Consider the following 26,972-nt stretch of genomic DNA (forward strand, 5'->3'; position numbering starts at 1 on the left):
TGAATACATCCGTCATCTACCTCATTTCATGCAAGCGGATTTTCTTCTCCCTTTATCCAATTTAAAGGGTTCAGATTCTCTAATAAAGACAGTTTTTTCCATCTATTTCTATTGGACTGAATTAATACTCATATTGAATGTCTATTTTTTATTTTCCGACAAGACCATTTCCTGTTAAACCCCACTCATGTCCGTGTCGTATTTCCTATTCTCCCGATTGATGCTGTCTGAGGTTGCAGGCCCAGGCCGCCGGAGCTGCAAATTTACCCAGCAGCACACGTCACTAACAGGGGAGCGCAGAGCTCCCAAAATAGCCCAAACAGCAATAGTTGAAAGGGGGCCCAAGTGGTAGTTACCAAGGACCGATTCTGACAACAAACTGAAGCTTTGCAGACATTATGTGAACACCCATCACTCGATGACTGACTCATGCAAACCGTGATTTATGCGTTTCAGCACTACTGTGGAGTTAGTAATTATGCTATTATGAAAGTTATTCTGAATGACTTTTGTTCTTGCTTTACATGACTGTGCATGGCATGTGCCTCTTAACAATTAGGGACTTTTAATGAGGGCAACCCAGGCTTCCATCCCTGGATAAACAGCATATGAGCAGACACAGTGATGCACGGCTGAAAGACATGAAAGGCTCCTCTATTCTATTCAATTCAATTTTATTTGTTTAGTGCCATATCACAACATACATTGTCTCAATGCACTTTACATAGTGAGGTCAATATTACAATATTACAGGGAAAACCCAACAAATCCCACAATGAGCTGACGAGCATCTTCTGATGGAAGTTATGCTAGAACTCACCCCTCTGATTTCCTTATCAATGAACACAAGAGTCACAACTGTGATAATAATCTGTCGCATGATCTGCTTTGTCGGTTAGTAGCGCTATTATCTTGCAGTCAAACTTGTTTCAGTTGTCTGTAGATGGTCCGAAACTGTAGTAATCCAGGTAAGAAACAGGCCTTTTTGATCAATGGCGAATATAACAGGGGTTTCTTGCTTTATACCGAGGACAGCAAATACAGCAAACAAATAAATCAAGAGCAGTTGTAAAAAAGGTGTCACTCCGCTGGCCGTTTCACAACCAAACTAGCTGCAACTTAATTGAGGGAGATCTTTAAATGCTTGCATAGTTGTTTACTGCTGTTGCATAAGGGGAAATAAATGCAGGGCTTAATTAAAGGGGCTAACAAAGGCAACATTCAGTGGTGTTCTTGTTTCACAGTACAGCCCGTGATTCCTAGGATTTCAGCAAGTATCCCATTATGGAAAATCCCGTCATAATAATAATAATACATTGGATTTATAGAGCGCTTTTCACAAGACTGAAACCATGGTCATGAAACCCATCACTGGTTTGGAACTGAAATTAAAGCATTCAGACTCAGCGGGCCCTGCAATGTTTTCTATAGGGCCAAACCCGCGCAGATCAGTGTATTCGAACTATACAGAACTTTAAGAATTGTTTTGCTGGGTCACCAGTAAGTAATAATAAAATAAACAACTCAGGTTTTATGAATCATCCGTTTTGCAGTTTAATACATTGTCTGTAAGAGAGTTGGTGATATGCACAAGTGCATTTGCAGATACACAACGAGAGGCAACAAATATGCAAACAGAGCCTTTTGTTTTTAGTTTGTTCTTGTTTACGGCATGTAATACAAAGGCTTGCCACAGCACTGACTGAAAACAGATCTCCTGGGTTCTCACCCAACACCACCCCACTCCATCCACTGAGTAAATCTGTTAGCCATCAGGCAATTAAATCATTACAGTTGAGTTCTTTAGAATAGGCCTTTAGTGCCCCCATGGTGGAATGAACACGGGCCGATTACACATGTAAAACAGATGAAAACATTGGTTCTCACCACAAGACCCCAAATACAGAAAGAGTAAAAGGGGGACGGAATGATTGCAGTAGTAATGTCTGCGCGCCAGCAGGAGCAGTGGTGAGTCGCTCAATCACTTCTCAAAATGTTCCCTGGATTCCACTTGATATTGCGTGTGGGATAATCGGATTCAGTTAATTACTTAATTGTTTGTCCATCTAACTGGAAGAGGTGGCTGCCGTGTTCAAGATATAATCCCTGGGATCTCACCCAGGGGTTATATCTAAATTCATTCAGTGTACAGTTACTGAACCGATCTTTCAGCTACAGCGGGCTATATTAAGTTTAAACCATTAAATCAGTTGTAATGATCAATACTTTGCCAGTAGTTTTTTGTTAGAAAGCAAGTTAGGTTTGAGATTTTATGGAAAAACAGTAACAAACAGTTCCTGCATGGTTCACCTCAAATCAGATAAAACGGCGTGAACAGTTTTTGAGGTTTGAAGTTGTGTAATTTAAGTTGTCTACTCAGATATCTATTGTTACACTGACCATTTTTGCATACCTTCAAAATAACGGCTGACTCAAGTTAAAATGAAAGTCACAAAGTTACATATTTTCATGTAATCATTTAAGCAGCCGCCAACTTGTAGATACTGTATCACACACAAAATAAATTAAAATCATAACCAAACGTGGGCATGTTGCAGAAATTTAAAGACAAGTCAAAAGTAAAGTTAACAATATGATTTCCAGTAACTAGAGCCATCAAGAGCATCGTTTAGATACATATGTAATAGAGCCACACATCAGTATAGTCTTGGTGTGAGCAAAGGTAGATTTGCAGACACCAATGTGGATGACATTAGCAAGGTAGTGTCCTACTTGCACACTAGATGGCGATACAGCTTCACGGTTCATGAAGCAGCACAGCACATGGATATGTCCGATGTGTGCAATCTCAATTTTATCGATACTGGGCCGATGAAGTCAACAGTTTTGTGTATCGATTGAGATTATTTTACTGTGAAAGTAACAGTTCCTCCCAGTTATGAAAAATGTAACTAGCTAAAACTCAGATATTTGAATATTTCCTAATATTAGGCCACATATATGTTTGACACTTGAAAGCACATATTCACTCATTTTGATTTACAAATTACAATTTGTATTCATTCTGAGCTCATGGGTTTCATGCTTTCATAATTGTGCGTACCGAAGCTCATTCATAAAATTCTACATCCAGGTTCTTCTTGAGTTCAGTCCAGTGCAACTTAAATTCTATAAGTATTGCAGTTTCTTGGTTCACTGCTGCTGCTCTGGTGAAAACGACACCAGTCATGCAGACGATTTTCTTGTCATGAACAGAAAAAACCCCTTGAAGAAACCCCCCCAGAAAAGGCCAGGGGGGCCATCTAGTGTTTGGCTACTGCATAGTCCAACATCTGATATCAGCAGTGCCAATTACTAACAAGTTTCCCCTGAGCATATTAGGATATATTACCCTCACTAGCTGAATATTATATGTGCAAGGAAGATTAAATGGACATTTTTATGATGTATACTAACAGCTATCAATAGTATAAAAATATTGCAATGCAACAGACATATTTGTCTTATAAATGTCTTTGCAACCACCATGCATGTCGATAAAACACACATATACTAAACACAGAGAGACAAACTGCATAACAGAACATGATGAGCAGTCAATACTATTCTAACCCCAGCCGAGGCGTGTCAACACTGTCTGGTCTGGCTCGGAGGAAACCGGTGAGGACCTCATATGTAAAGAACACGACAACCCCAACGGGGAAAGCGCGCACACAGTTGATGCCTAAGCTTCTGAAGAAAACCCCGACGCCTTCCACCCGCACTGTGTCAGTCACGCAGTGCAAAAAACCTCGGTACCGCTTTGTCTCCCGGGCGCCGTCCATCTGCAAACGAGCCTTGATCACGTCCATGGGTGTTCCTACAGTCCAACCTGATATTCCTGCTACTCCACCAGCCAGCATTACACCGCTCCAATCTGGACAAAATGAAAAGACACTGGCGTTAAAGGGATACATTTACTTTTAAAATGTTAAATTTGTCTTGGTGATTAAATAATTAGATTTTCAGGGATGCTGTCTATTTATTATTAGATATAATATAATAATAAACGTGACCAATGGTTATTTTTAAACAATTAATCAGACCATTTGAAGCTGTTATTGAAAACATGCGTAAAGCTTGATATGCGGTGGATCAGCATGCAAGAGGAGTCATGCCCAGAAACGTCAACCACTCAAGCAACTTTTCCCAAAAGACAGAAAACAAAGAACCAGACGGTTAGATGACAGGTGGACAGTTCTGAGTATGTCACTTGACATCAGGCATTAGAATGCGTCGCCACGTGCATCTCAAGTGACCACTTGTGATCAGATCTCACTTCTCCACTGTGTATGCAAATCAACAAGAACATCATTTGTGTTTGCAAAGACCAAATAATGTTGTTGTTTTTAGGCCAGTCGGACAACGACAGATGTGTCCCACATGTGATCAGATCTCACTTCTCCGCTCTGTATGCAAATCAACAAGAACATCATTTGTGTTTGCAAAGACCAAATAATGTTGTTGTTTTAGGCCAGTCGGACAACGACAGATGTGTCCGACGTCAATGGGTTTGTGTGTGTCAGAGACAGTGAGAGAGAAAGAGAGTAACAAATAAATTTAAATTGATGTGTTTGGATTATATATTATTTTTGGTTCATTATGAAACTGGCCCAGGATGCATGTGCATGCATGCAAAAAAAAATGGGGCCATACTCTGTACTTAGAGCTATGCATTTGTGTTCAGATCACCCAGGACGCGTGTAAATGCCAGGTATGAACAGGGCTCTCGACTCACCTGGTCTTTTCTTGCCATGATCTGTTAGCCATTCACAAATAATGGAATAAGTCAAAAAGTACATGGCAAATGACGGCGCGTCTCTGAGCATAAGCGGAAGAGCTCCTTTGTACAGCCCCAGGAAACCCTCCTCTTTAATAATGCGCAGCAGACAGTGAACTGGACCACGGTATTTCGGTTTGCGCATGTTGCTTCCTCCTCGCTTGGACTCTGTCTGACACTGCAGTCGAACTTTCACAATGTCACCTGGAGCCATCACTGAAATCTGTGGGAGGTAGATAGGAGTACACTCAGATATCTCACAACCTGGACAAATAAAGCTAAAACTATCTGTGAGGCTGTACACAACAGGGAATTAAAGCTAAAATGTATTTTTGGCTTGTTTTTTTTCGGTGAAGCAGCCCCTTCATTTCTCATGACTAATACACATGAAAACAATTTGAAGGTGAAATGAAACACATTATTGAGGTCACGTGAGTCAAACACTTTTCGGTTCAGTTCATAAAATTGCCACCATCACCTGAGCTGTACCCGCCACCAAGCCAGACAGGAAGACTTCTATTTTGCTGTTCGGACCACCACCGCCCCCACGTAACTGGCTGAGACACTGCAAGCAGTTCCTGTATGTACCAAATACCACGGAGGAAGTCATAGAGATTGTGGCCATGGGTGTGGACATGCCTTTGAAGAAGCCATGCACCTTGATGAAGAAAAAAAGAGAGAGAACAGTGAGTAGTAGTGAAAAAACATACCAAAAACTTTACACCATTTTTTTTTAAGCACTTTGGCTGGCTTAACTTCTTATCTGAGGCTAACTGGCATTCAATTGCAAATGAAAGGTAATGAATTTCAAATACCCCGAATAATGTCTGATGACGAAGCAACTGTGTTCCCTTAATTGGGTTTAAGCATTCAAATCAATAACTAATAATAATTCAAGCAGTTGGTTATAGAGGAGGAAGACAGCAAGTATCAGCATTTGCATAGAAGGTGACTGAATTTGACTAAACCAATTCCATTTACCCCTTCTTTTGAAAATGTTGTGGCAGCACAATGCCATATTCCAGCAAACTGTTTCTGGGTCTGGATCCGGACCTACAAAGATTACGAATATCATGTAAAAAAATAAAATAATAATAGATAGATAGATACTTTATTTTTCCCAAGCTGGGAATATTCTAATAATAATAATATTAGAAATAATAATAACATGTCAATTTGTCACATGGTAATGTGGAGTGTTTCAAATAGTTCCCACTTACCTTCACGGTGTCGAGGGGGTAGCCCACGGCCACTCCACAAGCCCCTGCGTGTTTACAGAGGAAAGAGAGCGACAAGGACTTACACAGACACAGCGATGCTCAAGGTTATATGGGGCTGTAAATACAACTTGTGGAATCATGCGTCGCTGACATCGTTTGAAAATGTACACGTAATCTCCTCATATGCTGGGACACAGTTATAGCGCCATACACACACAGAAGCTAGCTTAGCCATTTAGCAAACACTGCAGCATCCACCTCGTGTTGACACTACATAAATCCCCAAGCTGGCTAATCTGGCGCTGCAGCTATTACCTGCAAATGATCCGGACACGAAATCGGCGATATGCATGTTATCAGATGGTGGCGGGCCCCGCGGAGAGATGTCACATGTGTGTGTCCATTCTTCCCTCTGACGTGCCGAACACACACATAACTAACCTTCATCGGTGTGCCGCTGTTACGTATGACGTCGCGTGACGTGAGTCAGAGGCGTGTAACGCTGTCAGCCAATCAGCGTCGGCCGACCTCATTGCTTCCGGTTTTGGTCGAAGGTTGGCCGAAAGATGCACCGTATAACTTGAGAGATAATTGACAATATACTAGAATAACACAGAGGAACAAAAAACGATTTCTTTCTGTTTCAGCTTATACTAGTCTACACAATGAAATGACACTTTTTAAAACCGTATAAACATTACTCTTTAGGCGTATTGCATCATATCATATGACATCATTTGTTGAAGTTACGTATTTATGAATGGATTGTGATAGCTGTCGATAAGCTTTAAAAAAATTCCCCTATTTTGTTGATAAAATTGCCTCTTATCTGCTCGCGCGAGGCTCTCTGCACCGTCCATTCATAAGCAAAACATCACACGGTACTCGTGACGCACTTCGACTTTGGGAGCCCTTGCCAGTAGGCAGCCAATGGATGACGACGACTGTGTGCAGGAAGCGGGTGTCGGCGTTACCTCTCGGCTCTGATTGGACAGAAGATCGATACGACGCCGGCAATCCCCGCCCCCGTCCTAGCTTGCTGCTCCACACCACTAGTTTACAGCACCGATTGTAAACGCCACAGCGGGTTAACGGTTCAGCGGTTCACGGAGGTCGTGGAGACGAGGAGAGTTTCATTCGGACAAACCGAGAACGAGGTCAACAGCGGCTCAAAGACAAACAAAATTGTCACCTTGTGTAGAGCGCCAGCTAGCCGGTGGTTAACGGAAAGTGTGAGTCTCTGGACACAGGGTTTAAACAGACAGGGGGCGATTACTGTCAGGTGTGCTCCGAAGTGAACGGTTGTCGGAACAGACGTCGGTCAGACGCGGGTTTCGAATGAGTCGCTGAGCTCCTCTTCATTTCGAAAACAATAAATCATTCATCAAGGCGAGTGACGTCGACGAGCGGCGATGGACTTCGTTGCCGGATGCATCGGAGGTAAGTCAGAGCCCGGCTGCACTTGCGTCATCTTTAGATCTTTAGAAGAGTACAGTTGCCATGGAATGGCCGTGAGACCTCCCAGGTGCACGAATGTTCTGTTAGTTATGCTTGCAAATCCAAAACAAACCACAAACGCATCCAGCACCACCCACTACTGATGTGATGCAACTCTATCTCCAGATTACGAGTTCATTTTCGAAATCCCACCGCAGGTCGGCAGACTCTAGTCAACACTGTAATTTCGCTCTTTGCATTTGTTCTTGACAGTGGATGAGTCTATGGGTGGGTTATTCTGGGGTGAAGGTGCTTATGACAACAGGAAGTTCATTGTTGTTGTTATTTCCCCTGTAATAGTTTAGTTTTTTGCTAACCAACCGTTTTAGTACAGAAGGAAATGATACATTTGTTGTTAACCCCCCTGTCTCCTGTGTGCCTTGTGGAGAATTGCAAGCATGCTATACTACAGAAGTGCAACCTGACCTTTCAAGCCAGGACGCATTGGCTGTTTGAAGTTTCCACACGGACGGACACACACACACACACACACACACACACATACACACACACACATACATACGCACCTACACACATACACAGATACAGACACACACACACGCACACAGACACAGACACACGCACACAGACACACAGACACACACACACACACACACACACACACACAGACACATACACACACACCACCTGGCAGATAGCGTGAATCAGTACACACCCCTGCGCAGACCAATCCCCTGCTCTCTGTTTATTACTGTGACTGACATTGCAAACCATCTCATCGTCTCAAAAGTCAAAACAAGGTTAGCTATGTGTCATGGCGGTTGTAACCAGTGGCGTTTACACTGATTCATTTACAGTGAGCTCAGATATCAAATGATGGGTGGTGACACACGAGCTTTGCTATTACAACTGTGACGCAACAGCCTCCTCTGCTTGTGTTTTTTGAGTTCGTTCCAGTATATTGATTTTTTTTTTTTTACAAATCAGTCATGTGACTTGTGCTTATGGAGGATTAGCTCGCCATGGTTTGTTTACTCCTGTGACCCAGGTGGGTCAGTAACTTCAGCCATGTTTTCCTTTTCCAATATAATCAATAACATAATATTTTAAGCATAAAACCAGTCTAATTCGTTACCTGAGAAAAGATATGACGGTGACAATCAGCTACTTATTTGTTAACGTATGATTTGCAATCGCCACTGTTTTATGCCTACTGCTGGAGACTAAACAAGTAATGAAAGTAATAATCATCAGATCAGTTGATTATGAAAATATGTGTTAGTTGCAACAGCCTTTGTTAGCAACGAGTAGGAGAAGAATATATGGGTCAAATTCCTTTCCGACAGAAGTTTTATTTAATAATATTGATATGTATCATGAAATATTTACGATAATGTGAGCAGACAACTCACCAAAATAACATATTATACCTTTTAATGCTGTTTGTCGTGAGGCAGGGAACTGTACAGTGATGAAGTTACAGCATAAACTTAGGTGAGAAGCCCAAACTGGCATCGCAACATGGGCATGTGCTGCGCAAACCAAAGTTATGCAATTGTTAAAGGCCAAAAAGTTTTAGAGGGTGTTGATGCCCAGTGAGCTGGCTGTGGCTCAATAAGGCAGTGGAGTTACCATGGATGAGATGGAGGCTTACTCTAAAGTTACACAACAGTGCCACAAGCAAAGGCCTTTACAGACTGGTACAGACTGGTCAGACTGGACTACCTGTGCAACCTGATTGGGCTGCAGGTAGCGCCTCATGCTACCAGTAGTGACAAGGACACTAGTAGAACACAAAACTAGAGAAGAATCAGTCAAAGCAGGTGAAACTGATTCACAATCACTTGTGCTTCGCGAATCGACAGATTGATATCCCTGAAGTTTAACTGACTTGGTATTTTACTGTGACGTTTGAGTGTTCCCTTAATTTTTTTTGAGCGGTGTAGTTATTGTCAAGAAAGCCTTGGCTTTAAGCATTCAACCAAATCATCAGAATTTGCATAGAAAGTTGAAAAAACGCACTTACGGCACATGTCATATAAAAGTCAGTGAAATTAGAAATATGGAATATGAGTATGACTCATAACTATTACGAGTAAGATGTTTGGAGGGTCTCTATGTAGGTGAATGAGAAAGTTGAGGTGAAGTGGCGTGTGATTTTCGATACCTAAATCCTACGAATGATTTCTAGAGTTAAAAATCCCTTTAGAGTTCAAAAGTAAAATGCCTCCTTTGTTTACCTTTCAATTGATGACTAATTCCGTTAATCATTTTCCGTTATGTCTTCCGCCTTTGACCTCAGGTGCTGCCGGAGTCTTGGTTGGACACCCATTTGACACAGTTAAGGTATGGAAGCTTTATTTTTCAATGCACTGTGAAATTATTGACATTTATTAAAAAAACAACAAGATGATTTGCATGCAGTTTCATAGAATATAAACTATTAACTTTCCTACATATGTTTCAATAATTTTCCTTTTCCTAAGAAACAGCATATCTTAGTGGAATAAATGCTTTAAAGTAGGTTCTATTTCATCAGGGCACCCTGTGTGCAGCTAATTGACTCGAACATTGCTCATAATTCATGAACCTGTTTCCTCTGTTATACTTTGAGATGCTCATTAGTTTTCCTCCCACTGAGGAGTTTCTTCTTCTGCAGGTGAGACTGCAGGTCCAGAGTGTTGATAAGCCGCTGTACCGCGGGACCTTCCACTGTTTCCAGTCCATTATCCGGCAAGAGTCGGTAGGTGGATTTCTTTTTTCCCACACAAATCTAATGCTGACATTTGTATGCAGTAATTACACCCCCTGGATATTTCTGTTGTGTTTGTGTTGGGAATAAGCTGTTAAGTTTATATTTCTACTATCTACTCTAACAGTTGTTATGATCTGTATTTCAGTCAGCAGGGGCAGAGTGACCTGATAGTAGAGTTATGTTACACACACTTGGTCTTATGACTGAATGAAGCACTTGATGCTCTGAGACAAAATTTGTGGACATGCCTGCAGGAGATGGGTGTAGTTATTTTGAAGAAGGTCAGACCTATTCGGTTTGTTAATTTTGTGTGGTGTTGTCCCCCCCCCCCCCCCCCCCCCCATTACTATTTTCAGCCTTAGAAATGACTTAAAAACTCTTATCTTACATTCCAGGATTTGTTATTTCAAAGCTTCTGAATAACTGTCCTTGCAGATCGTCAAAAAAGACTGTTACATTTTTGTAAAGAGGGAAGACGATAGAACCTGTTTACAGGATCCTTATTTTCACAGCCTCACTGTGTTTTCACATATTTTCAGTTTTGCGGCACTTATATCACAAGAAGAGTGGGGGAGGGCTACGTCGGAAAATATTGCTGTCCTGAAGTAAAATGGTGGAGGAGCTAGTTTCATAGATAGGACATAGCTTTTTTGACCCGCTCTGTCACACAAAGAAGAGGCTGGCATATAAAGTACAGTGTGAAGTACAGTGTGTACAGTGACAGAATAAAACAAATACAGTAATGACAGGAAGGATGCAAAGGTTTTTTCTAATCGAGATGAAACATAATCTCAATTGTCATGGCCGGTGTGACACTGCTCTTCTTTGACTCAGTCTCTCTCCTTCCCCTGGAAGCTTTTTCACAGGCTTTTTAACCCTGGGAGTGATTAGACAATTGCCCGAAATGACTGGCTGGCAAACAGCCTCCTCCACCTGCACAATTCCCCAATTAATTAAATCAAAAACTGCTGACACAGTTTAACCTTAAATATCTTTAAAGGAAAGTTCAGGATGCTGGTGTTTTCAAATTATAGTGATATGTAAAAACAACTTGTCTAATGTGACGTCTCTCTTACCCCCTCCACAGGTATTTGGTTTGTACAAAGGCATTGGATCCCCCATGATGGGCCTAACGTTCATCAATGCTATAGTGTTTGGTGTTCAGGGAAACGCCATGCGCATGCTGGGACATGACACCCCCACGAACCAGTTCCTTGCCGGTGCAGCAGCAGGTACCATCCAGTGTGTCATCTGCTGCCCCATGGAGCTGGCTAAAACCCGTCTGCAAATGCAGGGTACTGGAGAGAAGAAGTCCTCGAGGAAGATGTACAAGAACTCCCTGGACTGCTTGGTGCGCATCTACAACCGGGAGGGTCTGCGGGGCGTGAACAGAGGCATGGTCACCACGCTTATCCGTGAAACGCCCGGCTTCGGAGTGTATTTCCTGGCCTACGATGTGCTGACGCGCAGCCTCGGCTGTGAGCCCAACGATCGCTACATGATCCCTAAACTGATGTTTGCTGGGGGCATGGCTGGCATCGCCTCGTGGCTCTCCACCTATCCTGTGGATGTGATCAAGTCGCGGCTCCAGGCGGATGGGATGGGTGGAGTCAACCAGTACAGCAGCATCGCTGACTGTGTGCGACAGAGTGTAAGGAGAGAGGGCTACATGGTGTTCACACGAGGCCTCACCTCCACGCTGCTACGAGCCTTCCCCGTGAATGCAGCTACTTTTGCTACCGTCACCCTCATTCTCATGTACGCCCGGGGGACAGAAGCAGGACCACAAGACTGCGAGGCGGCTCAGCCGAGCCACCACGCACAGATACAGCAGCAGGCCCAACCCTCCAGCCTGTGACAGCACAGAGATCACACCCTCAACTTGGGTACTTTTCAAGCGCATGGGAAGATGAAATCGACATGGAACCCTTTGCCAGCCTGTCATTCCCGGTGTTGAATCAGAAAAAACATGGTTCATACAAAACGCTGGTTTTTACTCCATGTCAAAAAGAAAACAAAGGAAAGAAGAACGTATTTATTTATAGTAATAATTTAAGTTTAGATTTCCCTAAGGTTTTAACAAACTTGTAAAGGGGATGGTGTTACCTCTAATAACATGAGGAAAATTGATATATGAAACATGGAATTAGTGAAAGCTTTCTACAGCATCTTTTATAAACATCCTTTCCACTGAATTAGACTTGTTACTAAGCCACAACGCTGTCCGTGGCAGGGTAGTGTGTGCAGTGTAAACTTTGAAAGTTGCTATCCCTATTGAGTAAATCTTGAAATGTACAGTGTTTAACTGCACTTGTATATAATGCTGATTTTGATTATTCTTTTTTTAATGTATATTGGAAACTGATTTTCCTGCCTTATAAATATCAAAAACTATATTTTGTGTAAGGGAGCTGAAGCACCTGTTTGCACCTGAACTCTTTCCTCCGAAGAGCCAAACAAACAAGCGGGAAGGAATGTAGCACGTGATGAGATGCAGATCGAACCACTTTTGTCTCCTTTCGAGCAAAAAAACATACAGTACATTGCAGCTATAATCCGATCATCACTAACGCACTATTAGTCCACACAGCATGTTAATGCCCGCTCTTGACAACAATCTCCTGGTGTGAAGGGCTCTCCAAGTGCAAAGTGTCTGTGTGCGAATCAAAATTTTAGAGTGGCATTATGGTCATGTCTTGTTTGGTCATCTGTTGTGTTGAACAAAATACTGTGACGAGTTATCATTGTAACTTTACTGCTGTACTGAAGACCTATTCCAGAGGGAGAACATGGTGCTACACATGGCACTGTACTCGCCCCACTATTGTCTTTTATTGTTAAATGTTTTGTTTTTGTTTTTTAAAATATGATTGTTGCAAATCTTCTACAACTAATTATGAGCTGTGAATATATTTTAAAGCTGCACCTAATGCGGTTATTGCAAGGTCAGAACTGCATGCTAGGAGTTCCCTAAATTTTTTTTATTAAGTTATGGGGTTTTTTGCTCAGTATTTATAATGACCCTGATTCATTACAATGTGGTTTAGTTATCATTGTGAAACTACTGTCACTGTCCCCCAGGGGCCACTGTAGGTGATTTAAGGCATTTAAAATCTGAGCTTTAGAACTTTGTGGGTTGTTTTTATTCATCCGACCAGCTCAACAAAAACAAATCAAAATCTATATTTTAAAAAGAAAAAACAAATCAGCATTTGATGGGTGATAGTTGTTGAAAAGATTCTCTGAAAAGGTGCAGAAAACCTTGGGTTACTGTTTTTGTTGAGACAAAATGCCTGATTACAGTTTGTATACCTATGGAAGAAAATAAGTTATTTTTGTCCTAAACTTGACAGATGTTTTTTTTTCATGTACCAATAGTTAATATACTGCATTTAACCATCTGTGTAGGAGCCTATTTGCTTAATTACGTCAGTATATTAGCTACGTAATCTACAGCTATTATTGTTATTATTGAGAGGGAATTGTCTGCTCTCTGCATGTGTGTGGTCAGTATCAGATGATTTCTCTCCGTATCTTCAGTCTGAATGTTGAGCTTGCTCGCTGTAAAGCAATCAGAGTTTCTCCCCAGTCAGTTCCCAGCAAAGCAGTAAATCATCATCTCGGCTGAAGCTGTAAAACTCGAAGCGACCACGATGGCTGCCCTCATTTGTGTGTGAAACTTGTCTATGAAAGTTTGGAGACCGGGGAGTCAAACCAGCCTTCAGTATGTTGAATGTAAAGGCCTGTTGTCACTCTCGGGTGTTCTGAATGAAACATGTTTTCTATCAGTCCGGTTGCTTGGATGCTAAATGGTACTAGTTTTAAACGGTTCAGTGCTGCTCAGACACCTGAAAATCTCCAGGGTTGTGTTGCACTTTGATGGTCGGTGACAATGATAAAAAATGTGGGTGGAGAAAAATGAAAAGGAATGGTATGTAAGTATAAGTTTCTTGGGTTCAATGATTATTTCCACCTCATGAAAAGCGACTGTTAGATGGTGTGTGACATCTAAGTTTCTGTAAATGCTATTTAACAGCTAATATTGATTCCAGCTCACGTGAAAGATGCAATATGTACAGGATGTAAGTGTATTAATGTGAGATTGTTTTGAAGTGACTGGTAATATTCGTATGTAACAGATTCTTCGGTCTGAAGTAGTTGTGTGGTTCCTAAGTGTGAGTTGAAGCCGCTTTTAAAGTCTCCGTTTGATTAGTTTGAGTTCTAGCTGCTAAATGAAGAGACATGATATTTTTGTAAGATAGGTACACACATGTTTGTCTGAATTTGTCACCCATGATCTGTACAAATGGGTAAATAAAAATGATTCAGCAGCTGTTTGTGTTTTTATAATGGAGACTTGTTGTGGAAAAATACAACATTGCACATTCAGGGTTATGATAAGCACAGAATTGGTTGCTTGTTCATTTGGGCTATGACAGTCTCCATAATTAACAGCATTGGGCCCAATGGGAGCTGTGCAACATTAAATAAAAATAAATAGATATTTGCACTTAAACTTAAATGATGTTAGCGTCATTATAACTTTCATCACTAAACCTATGAACGTATGTTTTTTGTCTGATTAGTCATAAGTACTGTTTTTGCTCTTTTCCCGTATCACAGTCAGAGACAACGCTGTTTGTATGTTTCTGTAACTTGTTTCCTGATTCAATGTCCTTACATTTATATCACACAGGTCATAACGTTGTATCTTGGCGTGTAAGGATCTATATTTTCTCACGTGAGAGCTTGTATAATAATGAATTATTGATCAGATAATTTCACATTAGTGGGGGCTGCATAACAAACCAGAACTGCCTACGGCTCTACACCTGCTGAATGAACTACGGATGCAGTAAACCATGACGTCATCGACAGACTTTTGTCCATTAGTCCCCTTTTACTTTTTGCCTGTTCTCGACAAAGGTAGAACCACTCTTCTTTGGTACAAAATCCCTCTCCAAATTTTGTATACTTACAAAAATAATGAAAGTTGGGTAACATAGTTAGCAGTTTTATTTACAAGCAAGCGGGAGTCAGAGAAATCATGTGTACTGTATTATTACCTTAAAGGACTACAGCTTGATATTGGTTTGGTCACAATTTAAAATTCAACACAAGCACTGAAGGGGCCAATTGGTTCTGTGCATTAAGGATATGAATAAATAAAACTTAGGTGAAGCTTTTCACTTCAGTGAGAAAGACATATAGTTGTGAAATGCAAAATGACACATGAAATGACCAGAATAATTACACTGAGATATTGTCACAAAAAGGAGCCATCCCTGTAATTTTAAAGGAATCAACTTTAGCGCTATCTGCTGATGACTTGGCATATCTGGGAAAACACTCAAGCAAATTTCCAAGGGGTTTCAAATGTAAGTTTTAACACTGTGAGCAAAAGCTATTTTGCTATTTTTTTTTAATCATTATTTGTCCTTCTTTGTGAAACAGTTTGAAAGTTGCGATATAAATTAAGTTAGGATTCTTTCGACAACATTGAAAAACTGATTTCTACTTGTAGTTTGGCTAAACCTTTAAAAATCATCCATCGGACAAAATATGAAGCTAAAATGAAAATATAAACAGCTGTTTTTATAAAAATAGGTCAAAAGAGCCATTGACAATCACCAATCCAGTTGAGGTGTGAACTCAATGTAAAGGCCCCTTTATTGTCTTTTTTTTATCCTGCTATTCACTGAAATGCTCCTTTTAGCCTTTAAAAGAATCTTCAGCATATTTCGTTGTGCACCACAAGCTCATATCTACTGACGGGTCTTCTTCATCTTAAACTTCCCAACGCATCTTGTGAAAACAGTTGGCTGTCGAGCTCAAACAGACAGAGAATAAATCAGCACCGCTGAAGTTCAAAAACTTATTTTTCACAATACTGTAATATACAACAGACTTCAACAACATGTATCTGTGAATGGCCTTTGTATTGATGGAGCACCGTTCCATGCTGATTTACAAAGACAAGTATTGAAAATGAACTTTTAGACTGTTTCAACTTCACTGCAGAAACCATGCAGTCATTTATAATGCATCACATTCAAGCAATTACCTGTGAAAAGGGGCCATGTTTAAATGATCCTGAATGCCATTATTGAATTTAATGTTTTCTTTGTCAAAATTCCTAATCCTGAACTGCTGTGCTTCTTTTGTATGAAGCCTTTTACTCTGAAACACATGAGGGCTGCTGAGGTTTTCCAAATCAGCAGATTGAGGATGTTGCCACATTAGAGTTGACTAATGTAAAGAGTAACGACGGTGGACCTTAAAAGTACCTTCTCACAGTGAACGGATTTGAACACAGGATGGCTGGAACCGCTCTGATTGGGATGGGGCTGCTGCTGCTGCTCTCTTTTATCAGAGCAGGTAAGAGAAACATGAACGCAACCTTAGTCGGTGATTTTAGTCTTATAAACGTGTCTTTGGTAGAATTATCTTGACCTCTCTGTCTTCTCTCCACAGGTGTGGATGGTCTGATATTCGCAGAAAGTGGTTATGATATTACATTTCCATGTGAGGAAGACACAGTCTGCTTTCATAAATGGAAGATCGGCACAGGCAGAGGTCAATACATTGCCATAGTCAGTAATGGAGAGATCCAGAGAGACCAATCAGAGGAAGAGAAATGCACGCTACGATTCAAAGATCTCACAGCAGAGGACGTTGGACGCCATCACTGCCAAACAGGGTCGAATGGCTCCTCTCCTCGTGACAGTGAGTTCTATCGAGATACAAGTCTTATGATTGTGTAGGTTGATACAGTGAGCATTTCCCCTGGAAATAAGTAAGGTGGTAGGCCAATAACATGTATTACTTTCTTTCAGCCCATTTAGCTGCCCCAGTGTTAAACCTCCTGCCGGCCAAAACAGTATCACTGCAGTGTGTTTTCCTCACTTTCGTGGACCAGCGCCATTGCTACACCGTGAAAAGACAGTGGGTCAGGCTGACGTGGGTGGATGTATCCGGCGCCAAGATACAAGAAGACTCCCAGCATCAGATAATTGAGCGGTCCTCTTGTGATATAACTCTGACTGTGAAACACCAACGTCCTGAAAACAAGAAGTTTAGGTGCCAGGCAAGAGTGGCCGATCAAGTCCTGACTTCAGTGGAGTTTCGGGTCAGAGCCCCAGGTCGGTGGAAGACTCACCCTAACCGTAGACTCCTAATTTGTTAAATGCTAAAAGAATAAATAATAAATGATTTTTCCTTTGTAGCTCTTAAAGGGAAGGGAAGAGGCATTGCCGTAGATCTGGAACCCGAAGGTCAAGGTACAATATCAGAAATTCAGTTGCTCACTTAACTTTTTTTTTTTAAGGATTAGCATCATAACCAACAAAAACAGCCCATAACAGGTAAATTAATAATCCTACAAACAGCAAGAAGGCAGACATTTTGACAATTTAAAAAGAAAACTACATTGCATTCAGGGTTAATCTTATTTAAATCACTAGACAATCTGGGCAGTGAATATCATCTAATTACAAAGGGACACAGGATCCATTTAGTGTCGTTATGACATGAATATCAAAAAGAATAGTGGTATCAATCGTCACAGCTAACTGTCAAACTGTTGCTGAAAAAGTTAGGTATTGGCTTTGGATGACGATATTTCGGCCATACCAATCTTTCAGTAAATGACTGTCAATTTCCTCTACAGGACGCAACCAGGACACGGTCGGGGCAGCTGTGGGGGTGGTAGGCTGTGTGGTTGTGACAGCGGTGGCTGCAGTGTTTGTTCTGAACCGAAGAAGAACAAGTAAGTTCTCCTAAACTTCCTGAAGCCACAGGAAGTGTCTGATGAAATCGCTCTGCACACACTATAGGCTACGCAGTCGCTTCTAAACATCAGTCCACACATGACACCTTGCTCAAGTACAGTTGGGCAAGGTGCACAAATGTCCTACACGTTCCTTTTTCATTGTTTCCAACTTAAAGGTTATTATTTGTTAAGGTAGAGTCATGAGGTTACACGTGTTACACGTGTGTTATCTGTGTATCCCATACACGTGTGTGAGAACACAAATGTCCGCAAATGTTGCTCCAGACATTGTCCCGAACCTTTCCTGCCGGCCGCCAAGTCAAATTTCCGAGGAATGTCCAACTAAGCCCATGTGAGACTGGAGCAAGAAATGTACTTCGGATGGCGGATGTCTGTTATTAAAAAAGCACAGTGCACTCTGCAACTAGTTAGCATGGCTAACATCATTCGCATAGCTGTACCGTGCTGTGTGAGTATCCCAGAGATACATAAAATGTATGTATAAAAATACATACGTTAGGCGTGTAATGGTTTACAAGCACCATGGTGGGCAGGTGACAGGTGTGTTTACAGTGTAGGCCTACAGCACACGTACATGCAGTTACATGTCCCAGACCAGCAACCAAAACACCAACACACACACTCACTCACACACACACACACACACACACACATACACATGCTGACAACAACACACACACAGAAGGAGTGTGACTTCATTCTCTTCTCTGCTCAGGATGCCATTACTCCTCATCTTTACCTAGAAAATTGTCGCTGGCCTCCATATTTAGGTTTAAAATCTTGTATAGATAACCTTTTGAGTACATACTGTATCAATCTGATCGCACCACAGCATTGAACACTTGCACTTAAATATGAATTTCATGCATTTGTATTCTTATTAGACAGCCAGCTGCCCAGTGAGGTCCAGTCCAGTACCAACAACGTGAGTAAATGCTCTTCCAAGAACACCGATCCGCATTAAAACGGATAGAAGGTTTTTGGTTGTGTTGGCTTATCAGTGTACAGAGCCACGTCTCTGGCACATTGGACAACTTGGAAAGTTCATGAGAATGCATGTCTTTCTTTGTGTGTCTTTAGGTCACGAACACAGATGATGTCATCTATGCTGACATTATTGTCCCCATTGGCTCTGACAGAGTCTGGGTCAACGAGTGTGAGACCACTGAATACGCCTGTGTCCGATAGGAAGAGTCTTTTCTCAAAAGTATAAATTACTACATGTTTGTGAGCTGTGTGCTACTGCAGTGCATTCCAATACAAACACTGTACATCGAGGCAATGAACTGTTTTTGTTTTTTCCACAGTCTACCTCAATACATTTTACTTTTCTTAGAAGAAATGACAGGCTTTTAAACAGCATGTCGAACGGTTGGGAACAAATATATTGTACGTATTTTGTAAAAATGCTAAATATGCTTTTCTAATGACATCAACATTTCAATGAACAGTTGTCATTTATGGTTATTGCTGATTTCTTTGCAAAACTTCTAACTGTGTTGAAGTTTATAATTAATGATTAAAAAAAACTGTCATGAATTCAGGGGACCATCCTAAAACATAAACCTTAAGAGAGTCTATTGTCAACTCTTGCTCCTTTGTTACTCCTCACAAAATGTGGTTGAATTTGTCCATGTCATTTCCCTACATCATTCGACTGTACAATATGAAAATGACATGGCCGGTAACATGGCACAAAATGTAATTCTTGATGTCCAAAGCTTTTCAGAATGTTGCTGAATGCAGGAAAAAGCTTGAGATGTTTTTATTAATTGATATCTCACTAGGCTGAGGATTTATGTTCGCTACACAGCCAACAGCACTTGCAGTTTTCCTTGTGCAAACATGCTGAATTAAACTGTGTTTGCAATATGCTGCAGGCGTGAGTCTGCAGCTCTTTCTTGCGTTCCCCCACCAGTACACACACGCACACACACACACACACACACACACAAACACACACACACACACACACACACACACATACAGTACACCAACAGCCACAGCAGGCGAGAGACTGCCGGAGCCGGTCCCAGTGTTGCCCCATTTGCATTTTAAATACAGCCAGCCCACTACTGTGTTCACAGTGCAGTGCAGCACAGCTAATCTACACACCTAAGGTGTGTGATTGGCTACAGCCAAGAATCTGAGGGGGTTGAAGAGATGATAAGAAGACACGTTGAAAAGACAGGGGGGATGAATACGGAGGAGAAGTCCTCGTTGCTTATGACACAGAACAAACGCGGAATATGCTGAAGAGGTTGATTTACCTGACTTTGTCTTTCAAAAACCAGACGCCAACCGAATAAGTCGACAGTGCACCCCCACTGCAAATGAAGGCATACGATGAAGGTAATTGGGGGAATGTAAAATGGGCAACGGCATGAATCAAGTTTAGGGAGCAAGCAGAGGATATCAAAGTACAGGAAGTGTTTACAAACTCGAGCTAAAGGCTGAAGATTAGGGACTAATAGAACATATTGACTAGCACTGAGAGCATATTTCAGCAATTAGGCCCTTCTACAACATAAGTGTAATGACTTTATATTCTAAAACCTCTGGATACATAATAAACCGCACACAAGTCTCTGCTTCGCCGACTGTCTACTGAGCTCTTTTCACTTGAGCTACAACGAAATCCTGGACCAAAAAGTGTCTTTTATGTTCAAATCAGTGAACGAGGAAAGGTTGATGTGACCTCTTTCTCACTCTCCGCTCCGCTGATGCAACCTTCACACACTTCCTTTGACCTGCCGTTGCAAACTTGTCATCGCGATTCCAAAATTTACAGGAAGTTTAAAGTGACGGTGCTCTGCGTCTAGAATTTCAAAAAAATTACAACAGACTCTGACCTTTAACACATTTACGTCAAGCATGGAAAATCTAGACGGAGAGGAAGAGCCTAACTTTGTGGTGAAATTGTGCCTGTTCTTTTGAAACACCCCGACCCACCCACACATCCACACACACACACACACACACACACGCACTGTCCAGATAGCTGATAAGCTTAAGGTCAAACCCTTGAACCCCAGTGAACTCAGTCACCAACTTGTCTGCCAAGTGCTCGGAGTGGACAGAGCAGTGGGGGCCAAATGCCGTTGTCCCCTGGAGTGTAAATGTAAGCGTGTGTGTGTGTGGGGGGGGGGGGTAACAGGCCACGGGGGTTGGGGACACTCGATGGGATTGTTGTGCGTGTGTGGAACAAAAGGCTTTGATTACTGAAATCCTGCAAAAGGCAGGAGAGGAGGTGTGAGAAGTGATACAGTGGAGAAACAAACAGAGCTGGGGCCCAGGAGCCTTCCACCTCGTCTCTGGTGAAGCTCATGTCCACACCCTGTCTGCACACGCACATCCACTCCAATCCACATACACTCCGCTGCTTTCCGTCTGCCAACTGCGCAGGGACGAGCACGTTCGCGGCCGCACAAGCTCTGTCCGTTCTGTGCTTTTTTTTATTCGCGACGGGGAAGAATTCAACCAGGCTTGGTCACGAACAGTTGGAGGCAAAGCGTCGCAGAGTTTATTCGAGGGTGAAAAGTAACTCTCCCCTTGATGCCAGGAGAACCTGACGACAAGTCACCTTGAAAGTGAACTGCTGACATGTGGAGCAGGCCATGCAAAAGGCCCAAAAGAGCAAAACAACGTGTTGACAAAACCTAAAGGCACCAAATGCCTGTGGGCCCACGGGGGCCGCCTCTGTCCTCCTGCGGCCCCCGGACACATCGGCTTCTGTTAACACTTCACATTGAAATTGACCCTGGCTGTAGTCCACTGGGGGGGGGCGCAAAGTAGGTGCAGGGGGAGGTGGGAGGTGTTTTCTCGAAACAGAAAGGCGAATCGACGATTGACAATTTCCTGATGGGAGGTGCTGCTTATCGCTCCCCGCAGCCTGCAGGGGCCCGCGGCTCTGAGGGCCGCGCTCAGTCCGGAGCTGCGCGCACGCGATGGAGTGAAGAGAGAGAGAGAGAGAGAGAGAGAGAGAGAGAGATACTATCACACCTGAAACCACACGACGGCTCCAAACAAGTCACTTTCCACCGACGCACGGTCCAGTCTCCGGACGCCCAGGTAAGACAAGTCTTGGTTTCTTTTTTTTACCTTTTGTATCAAGATGCGCGTCGATGAAGTTCCCCGTGAAGAATGGGGCCCCAACTTGGCTCTCGTCCCATGAAGGCTTTTGAACCGTGAACAAACAACGTCGCCGTTCTAGTTAATGACTTTGAATTTGACCCGAATTGGATTTTATTTTGGAACATCAAATCCAATTGACCTGCTCCTGTCGACCCTCGTAGCTCCTTTTGAAACCTTCCAACAAAGAATTTCACAGATTTTTCGTATTTGTTCGAGCTGCAACCTTAAATGCTGTGATGTTTTTGCATTTTTTTTTTAAAAACCCTAAAGGGTTAAATGAATTGTAGTACCTTATATATCCGTTAAATTCTGAGTTTAGACCGAATGAATCCACTGCCACGAATTAGGATCGTGTGAAATGAATTACATAATCTAGTCCACACGTAACAAAGACAAGAGCAGAATTCCCCCACAATCCACTTCTGTTTTGAGAGTTTTATCATTCAACTTATTATCACAATCGTCTGTTTGTGGATTTAGAGATCGGGAACCGTCTCCTACTCTCTAACCTTTCCTTCCCCCCCACGTCTAATCAGATCTCCAGGCATGATTCAGAGGAACGAGGTGGTGCTGTCTGTGTTGCGAGAGCTCCAGGAGGCCACGGAGAGCTCCGGTCTGGATGCCCTGACCCGAGTGGCCCTGGAAGTGGACCGGGTCCTCGCTCCCTTCCAGCTCCCCAGGACCCCCTGTCAGGATTTCCCCGGGTGGGCCGGCGTGGACGACTCCGCTCATGGCCTGTACCCAGCCGATGCACCCGTAGACCTCTTGCCTCTAAACTGCAAGGGAGAGGGCAACCTGCTGTTCGATGCAGTCAGCATGCTGTTGGTGGGCAACACGGCCCTTAGCTTGGAGCTACAAGTGAGTAGTGGTGGTTTATAGTCTTTAGCTATGTAGCCTGAATTTCTACTTTTGCACTTATTCTGGTTGTGTTTGGTTGTCCCCAAGGATTTGTAATTTTAACTTATATGAATATTGTCCCGCCCCCCACAGGTGCGCACTGTAGTAGAAATGATGCTGTGGAAGCGATACTACCTGTCCGGGATGATTGATTCCAAAATGATGCTTCAAGCAGTTCGCTTCAGTCTGTCCGCCGAGGAGTCTGAGGACATGCTCAACTTGCCTGTCACAGTCCTGGAGGCCATCTTTGATGCGGATGTCAAAGCGTCCTGCTTCCCCGGCTCCTACGCCAACATGTGGCACGTGTACGCCCTGTCATCCGTCCTTCAGTTGAACATCTACTCCATCTACCCGATGTTCAACCCCAAGATCCGACCCTATTTCCACCGAGTCATACGTCCAAGGACCTGGCCCGATGACTTGGAGCCACAAACCCTCCACATCATGTGGTCTGGCGAGCTGCAGTCTGACGCCCTGTTCAGGCCGAATAATTTTGTTGCGCTGGCCCCGACAAGAGACCCCACGTTTGGAAATACCGACAGTGAGCAGAGGGCGTCTCCAACAAAGTCAGAGGAGCTGCTCAGCCAGGACTCGCAGCTTTCTTACTCGAGCCTGAGGGACAAGTACAACATTACCAAGAGAACCTTCTACCGCTGGAAACGGCAGACACAGGAGCACTGCAAAAAGTCTGCGGCCAGGTATGAGGCAAAGTATTTCCTGCAGGCCACCTACTTGGAGGGGAGGCTCATTCCTCTGCACCAGTTTAAGGAGTTTTTCCCTGAGATCTCAAGGTCGTCTTACTATAACTGGAAGCACGAGCTCGTGAAATCCGGAGGAAACTTCTTCACCTCGCTTTCAACTGGAGAGATTAGTCCTGGAGAGAGCACGGAGCAGGAGGACTGGTCTTCGCCTGAAGCGAAGCAGGATGAGCCGGACCACCACGACAGTGTGGCAAGTATGTTTGGCCTCAGCCTCGGCAAGTTGGATGTAGAGCGGGCCCAGAATGTAGCGCACATGCAGGAAGCTAAGCGCTGTCTGCAGAATTGCATCGCCGTCAATGCCTCCCTCCCCTTCAGGGTCTTCAAACGAAATTTCCCGGGGATCTCCAGATCGACCTACTACAACTGGAGGAGAGAGGCCATGATGTTCAACAGGGGATACAAAGGCAGCGTCGGCAGCAGTGAGGATAGCTCCGATGCTGACAAGAGCCAAAGTCCAAAGAGTCTGTCGCCAGTCCTGCCCACCATCAACCAGCCCGCAACACCCAGAATGAGGATCTACAGGCAAACGCATAGAAGTTTCAGGCTGGCATACATGAGCAAGAAACAGCTCCGAGATGCTGCGAAGCTGCATGTCCAGAAATCCAAATGGTCCCTGACAAAGTTCAAGCTCAAGTTCCCCTCCATGTCCCCTTGTTTCTACTGGCTGTGGCGTAGCAGGCAGAAGCAGAAGAAAAAGATGGTCGCCCAGCATGTCGAGGCCCTCCCGGAGCAGCCGGAGAGCACAGCAGCAGAAAACAAGATCGTGGAAAGGAGCGCGGAGAGTCAGTCTATGCTCCCATTTGTGGCGAGGCCTAGATATCCAGAAAGCGCCACCGTGCCCTCTTTTGACGACAAACATCTAAAGCACACCCCTCACGCCAGGGCACCAATCGATGAGCAGACGTTTGCAATGGATGTTGTAGCTCTGGCCAACTTCAAGGCCAAGGCCAAGCTGTTCCTGCAGCAACGCTTTGAGGAGAAGGCCTTCCCCACATTCAAAGAATTCCGGTCTTACTTCCCCTTCACTCCGCGCTCCACGTACTACATGTGGAAGCGGGCTTTGCACCACGGGGTGTCACTGGTTCACGGATGAATGAAGCAACATGTTAGCTCTGTTGAAGAAGTCCTCGGCCCCCAGAGGAACCTTTTCACCCCATTGCCTCGTTTTATTGCAAACATACTACCTACACCTGTGTGAAAAGAAACTGAGCCGTGGGTCCATTTAAACCCTGCATGTTGCCCTCCAGGCAAAAGGCAGTTCAAAGCAGTTCTTTAGCTGTATTGTGTGTGAAACTGTTTCTTCTCCACTGCATTTGAATTCCCTGCCAAGCCTTGTACTTGGGGCCCCTTGTACTAGGTGTCTATGCTTTTTTTTTTTTTTTTTTGTTGATGATGCATATGGACCTGGATCCTTGGCAGATTAATTTTTTTTGACTCTTTGAATGTAAGGAGCAGCCAGTTGGTTTTTAAGACGTCGCGTTCTGACTTCCTCTGTAAACATGGGAACTTGTCTTTTTTCATATTCCTCCTTTTTGTTGTTGAATGCTCACCTCAGGGTTTCACTTGGTGCACTGAAGGTTACGGTGGCTGTATCAAGGTTGTGGCATTTTAAAAAGACCTCGTTTTTTTCTGGTTATTAAAACTACAAACTGAGTTTTTTTTGTCTCACTGTGTTTGCACTAAAATGGTTCTCTTTACACTGTGTGCAGACTGGTTAAGTTCCAAACACCTTTTTTTTCTTTCTTTTTTTGAAAAAAGTGACTTGAAAAATGAATATAAATGAAGATATTTTATTTTTTTGTACCCTCCACTTCAAAACTACCTATTTTCCTGAAATAATGATGAAATAATTTGCTTGTAATTAATTTTTTTTTTTTTTGTGAAAACGAAGTTCCATTCCACCTCTATCCCCGCAGACCGATGTGTTTTGTAGAATGACCCCTGAGTGATAGATTTCAACCTACATTTGTAGTTTGTGTATTTATTTTTCTTCTTCATCTCATGTGGGAAATTGGTACTGTTGATATCAGCAGCCTGCAGAACGTTCAGTCAGTGGGCGTGGAGACGGTCTGTACTGGTTGGGACTCAATAAACCATCGATCAGCGTCAACCCCTTGCCTCGTTTTTTGCTTAATCAGTCTTCACATGCATCACTGCAGTTTTGAGGAATGAATACATCTCTCCTCTCTGTCTATAACGTACACCCCCATTGACCAATTGCTACAACCACCACAATATGTAAAACCAGTGCTGGCAGTAAGACGTGTCAAATCTTTTCATGCCCAGTCTGCTGCCTGTTGATGGCTTTCTCTGGTGGTATAAGCTGGTCATTTTGGGGCATCAGGTTTTTCACCTTGGTGGCAGAGTTCTGCAAGTACATCACGACACAAAGCAAAAAGACACGTCAGCCTTTGCCAAATGAAACCGGGTTAACAACCAATTTGCTGTACAAAAGATGAAGCACAAGAGAAAGGGGAGCAAAGTCACTTTGTGTAACTACGGACAAACAGGTCAGACCAAGCTAGGGCCTAAAGAACAGTAATGAGTGTTGAGACTTGTTTGGTTGGTCTCTGCTCACTTGGCTCTGTTTAGCTATTGTGCTTATGCTAACGAAGGTAATGGTCAAGAGTGGGAGGGATGCGGGGGGGAGGGGGTTAATTGTATGCATGGGGATGGAGGCGTTGATAAGGCCAAGAACATCCAAGAGCTTGGGGGAGGGACAGAGGTGCAGAGACAATGAACTTTCTCTTGGGAAAAAAAACTCCCCGTCTGGAATTCTTGTTGCATCTGTCTGTAATGAAGGCATTCAATTATTAAAATACACCTGAGTGGATTGAACTCAGTTAATCAGAACATTTTTTTATCATTATCTTGTCACTTTTTGCTAGAATGTGATTCACAGCCTTGAAACCAGGAGCCGACACAAGGCCCGCTTTCTTACTGGATCATGAGCTTTTGACCATACCACACGTCATCAGTTGAAGTGTATTCTTTCTATTATTCAACATAATATGAATATTTCACCATAGGATCATTTAACTGCTTGGATCTCACATACGGTCACATGAGATTTGATATGAAGGACATTTTACTGAAGCCATCTGCCTGCTAACGTGAACATTTGACACGTCGTAAAAAACTGTTTGACTTTTGAGTCGTGTCCAAAATTCTCTGA

General features: G+C 43.0%; 4 protein-coding genes across 6 annotated transcripts; 3 read left to right on the forward strand and 1 right to left on the reverse strand.

Moving 5' to 3' along the window:
• Nucleotides 1-657: 657 nt before the first annotated feature.
• On the reverse strand, nucleotides 658-6,919 carry slc25a47a (solute carrier family 25 member 47a). 3 transcript variants are annotated; one of them, XM_035617878.2, is made up of 6 exons: nucleotides 6,442-6,919; nucleotides 6,001-6,044; nucleotides 5,762-5,833; nucleotides 5,259-5,438; nucleotides 4,739-5,003; nucleotides 658-3,877 (listed from the first exon to the last, which is right to left on the reverse strand). In XM_035617878.2, exons 4-6 carry the CDS (start codon nucleotides 5,415-5,417, stop codon nucleotides 3,564-3,566), a joined length of 738 nt encoding a protein of 245 aa, XP_035473771.1. In that variant the 5' UTR covers nucleotides 5,418-5,438; nucleotides 5,762-5,833; nucleotides 6,001-6,044; nucleotides 6,442-6,919; the 3' UTR covers nucleotides 658-3,563. The 3 variants fall into 3 exon arrangements, with proteins under 3 accessions (XP_035473771.1, XP_035473770.1, XP_035473769.1); XM_035617877.2 differs by having other exon boundaries at nucleotides 6,316-6,919; XM_035617876.2 differs by having other exon boundaries at nucleotides 6,001-6,078; nucleotides 6,316-6,919.
• Nucleotides 6,920-7,059: 140 nt separating this feature from the next.
• Nucleotides 7,060-14,546, forward strand: slc25a29 (solute carrier family 25 member 29). The gene is made up of 4 exons (XM_035617879.2): nucleotides 7,060-7,440; nucleotides 9,761-9,804; nucleotides 10,118-10,201; nucleotides 11,301-14,546. Exons 1-4 carry the CDS (start codon nucleotides 7,413-7,415, stop codon nucleotides 12,069-12,071), a joined length of 927 nt encoding a protein of 308 aa, XP_035473772.1. The 5' UTR covers nucleotides 7,060-7,412; the 3' UTR covers nucleotides 12,072-14,546.
• A 1,916-nt stretch (nucleotides 14,547-16,462) lies between these two features.
• LOC118290697 lies at nucleotides 16,463-19,583 on the forward strand. Its single transcript, XM_035618512.1, has 7 exons — nucleotides 16,463-16,591; nucleotides 16,688-16,939; nucleotides 17,050-17,355; nucleotides 17,440-17,493; nucleotides 17,883-17,981; nucleotides 18,890-18,930; nucleotides 19,086-19,583. Exons 1-7 carry the CDS (start codon nucleotides 16,531-16,533, stop codon nucleotides 19,191-19,193), a joined length of 921 nt encoding a protein of 306 aa, XP_035474405.1. The 5' UTR covers nucleotides 16,463-16,530; the 3' UTR covers nucleotides 19,194-19,583.
• Nucleotides 19,584-21,845: 2,262 nt separating this feature from the next.
• On the forward strand, nucleotides 21,846-26,066 carry vrtn (vertebrae development associated). Its single transcript, XM_035618510.2, has 3 exons — nucleotides 21,846-22,076; nucleotides 22,676-22,997; nucleotides 23,130-26,066. Exons 2-3 carry the CDS (start codon nucleotides 22,686-22,688, stop codon nucleotides 24,888-24,890), a joined length of 2,073 nt encoding a protein of 690 aa, XP_035474403.1. The 5' UTR covers nucleotides 21,846-22,076; nucleotides 22,676-22,685; the 3' UTR covers nucleotides 24,891-26,066.
• The last annotated feature ends 906 nt before the right edge of the window (nucleotides 26,067-26,972 follow it).

Source organism: Scophthalmus maximus, chromosome 18 (genome assembly GCF_022379125.1).
Source record: "Scophthalmus maximus strain ysfricsl-2021 chromosome 18, ASM2237912v1, whole genome shotgun sequence".
Lineage (NCBI taxonomy): Eukaryota > Metazoa > Chordata > Actinopteri > Pleuronectiformes > Scophthalmidae > Scophthalmus > Scophthalmus maximus.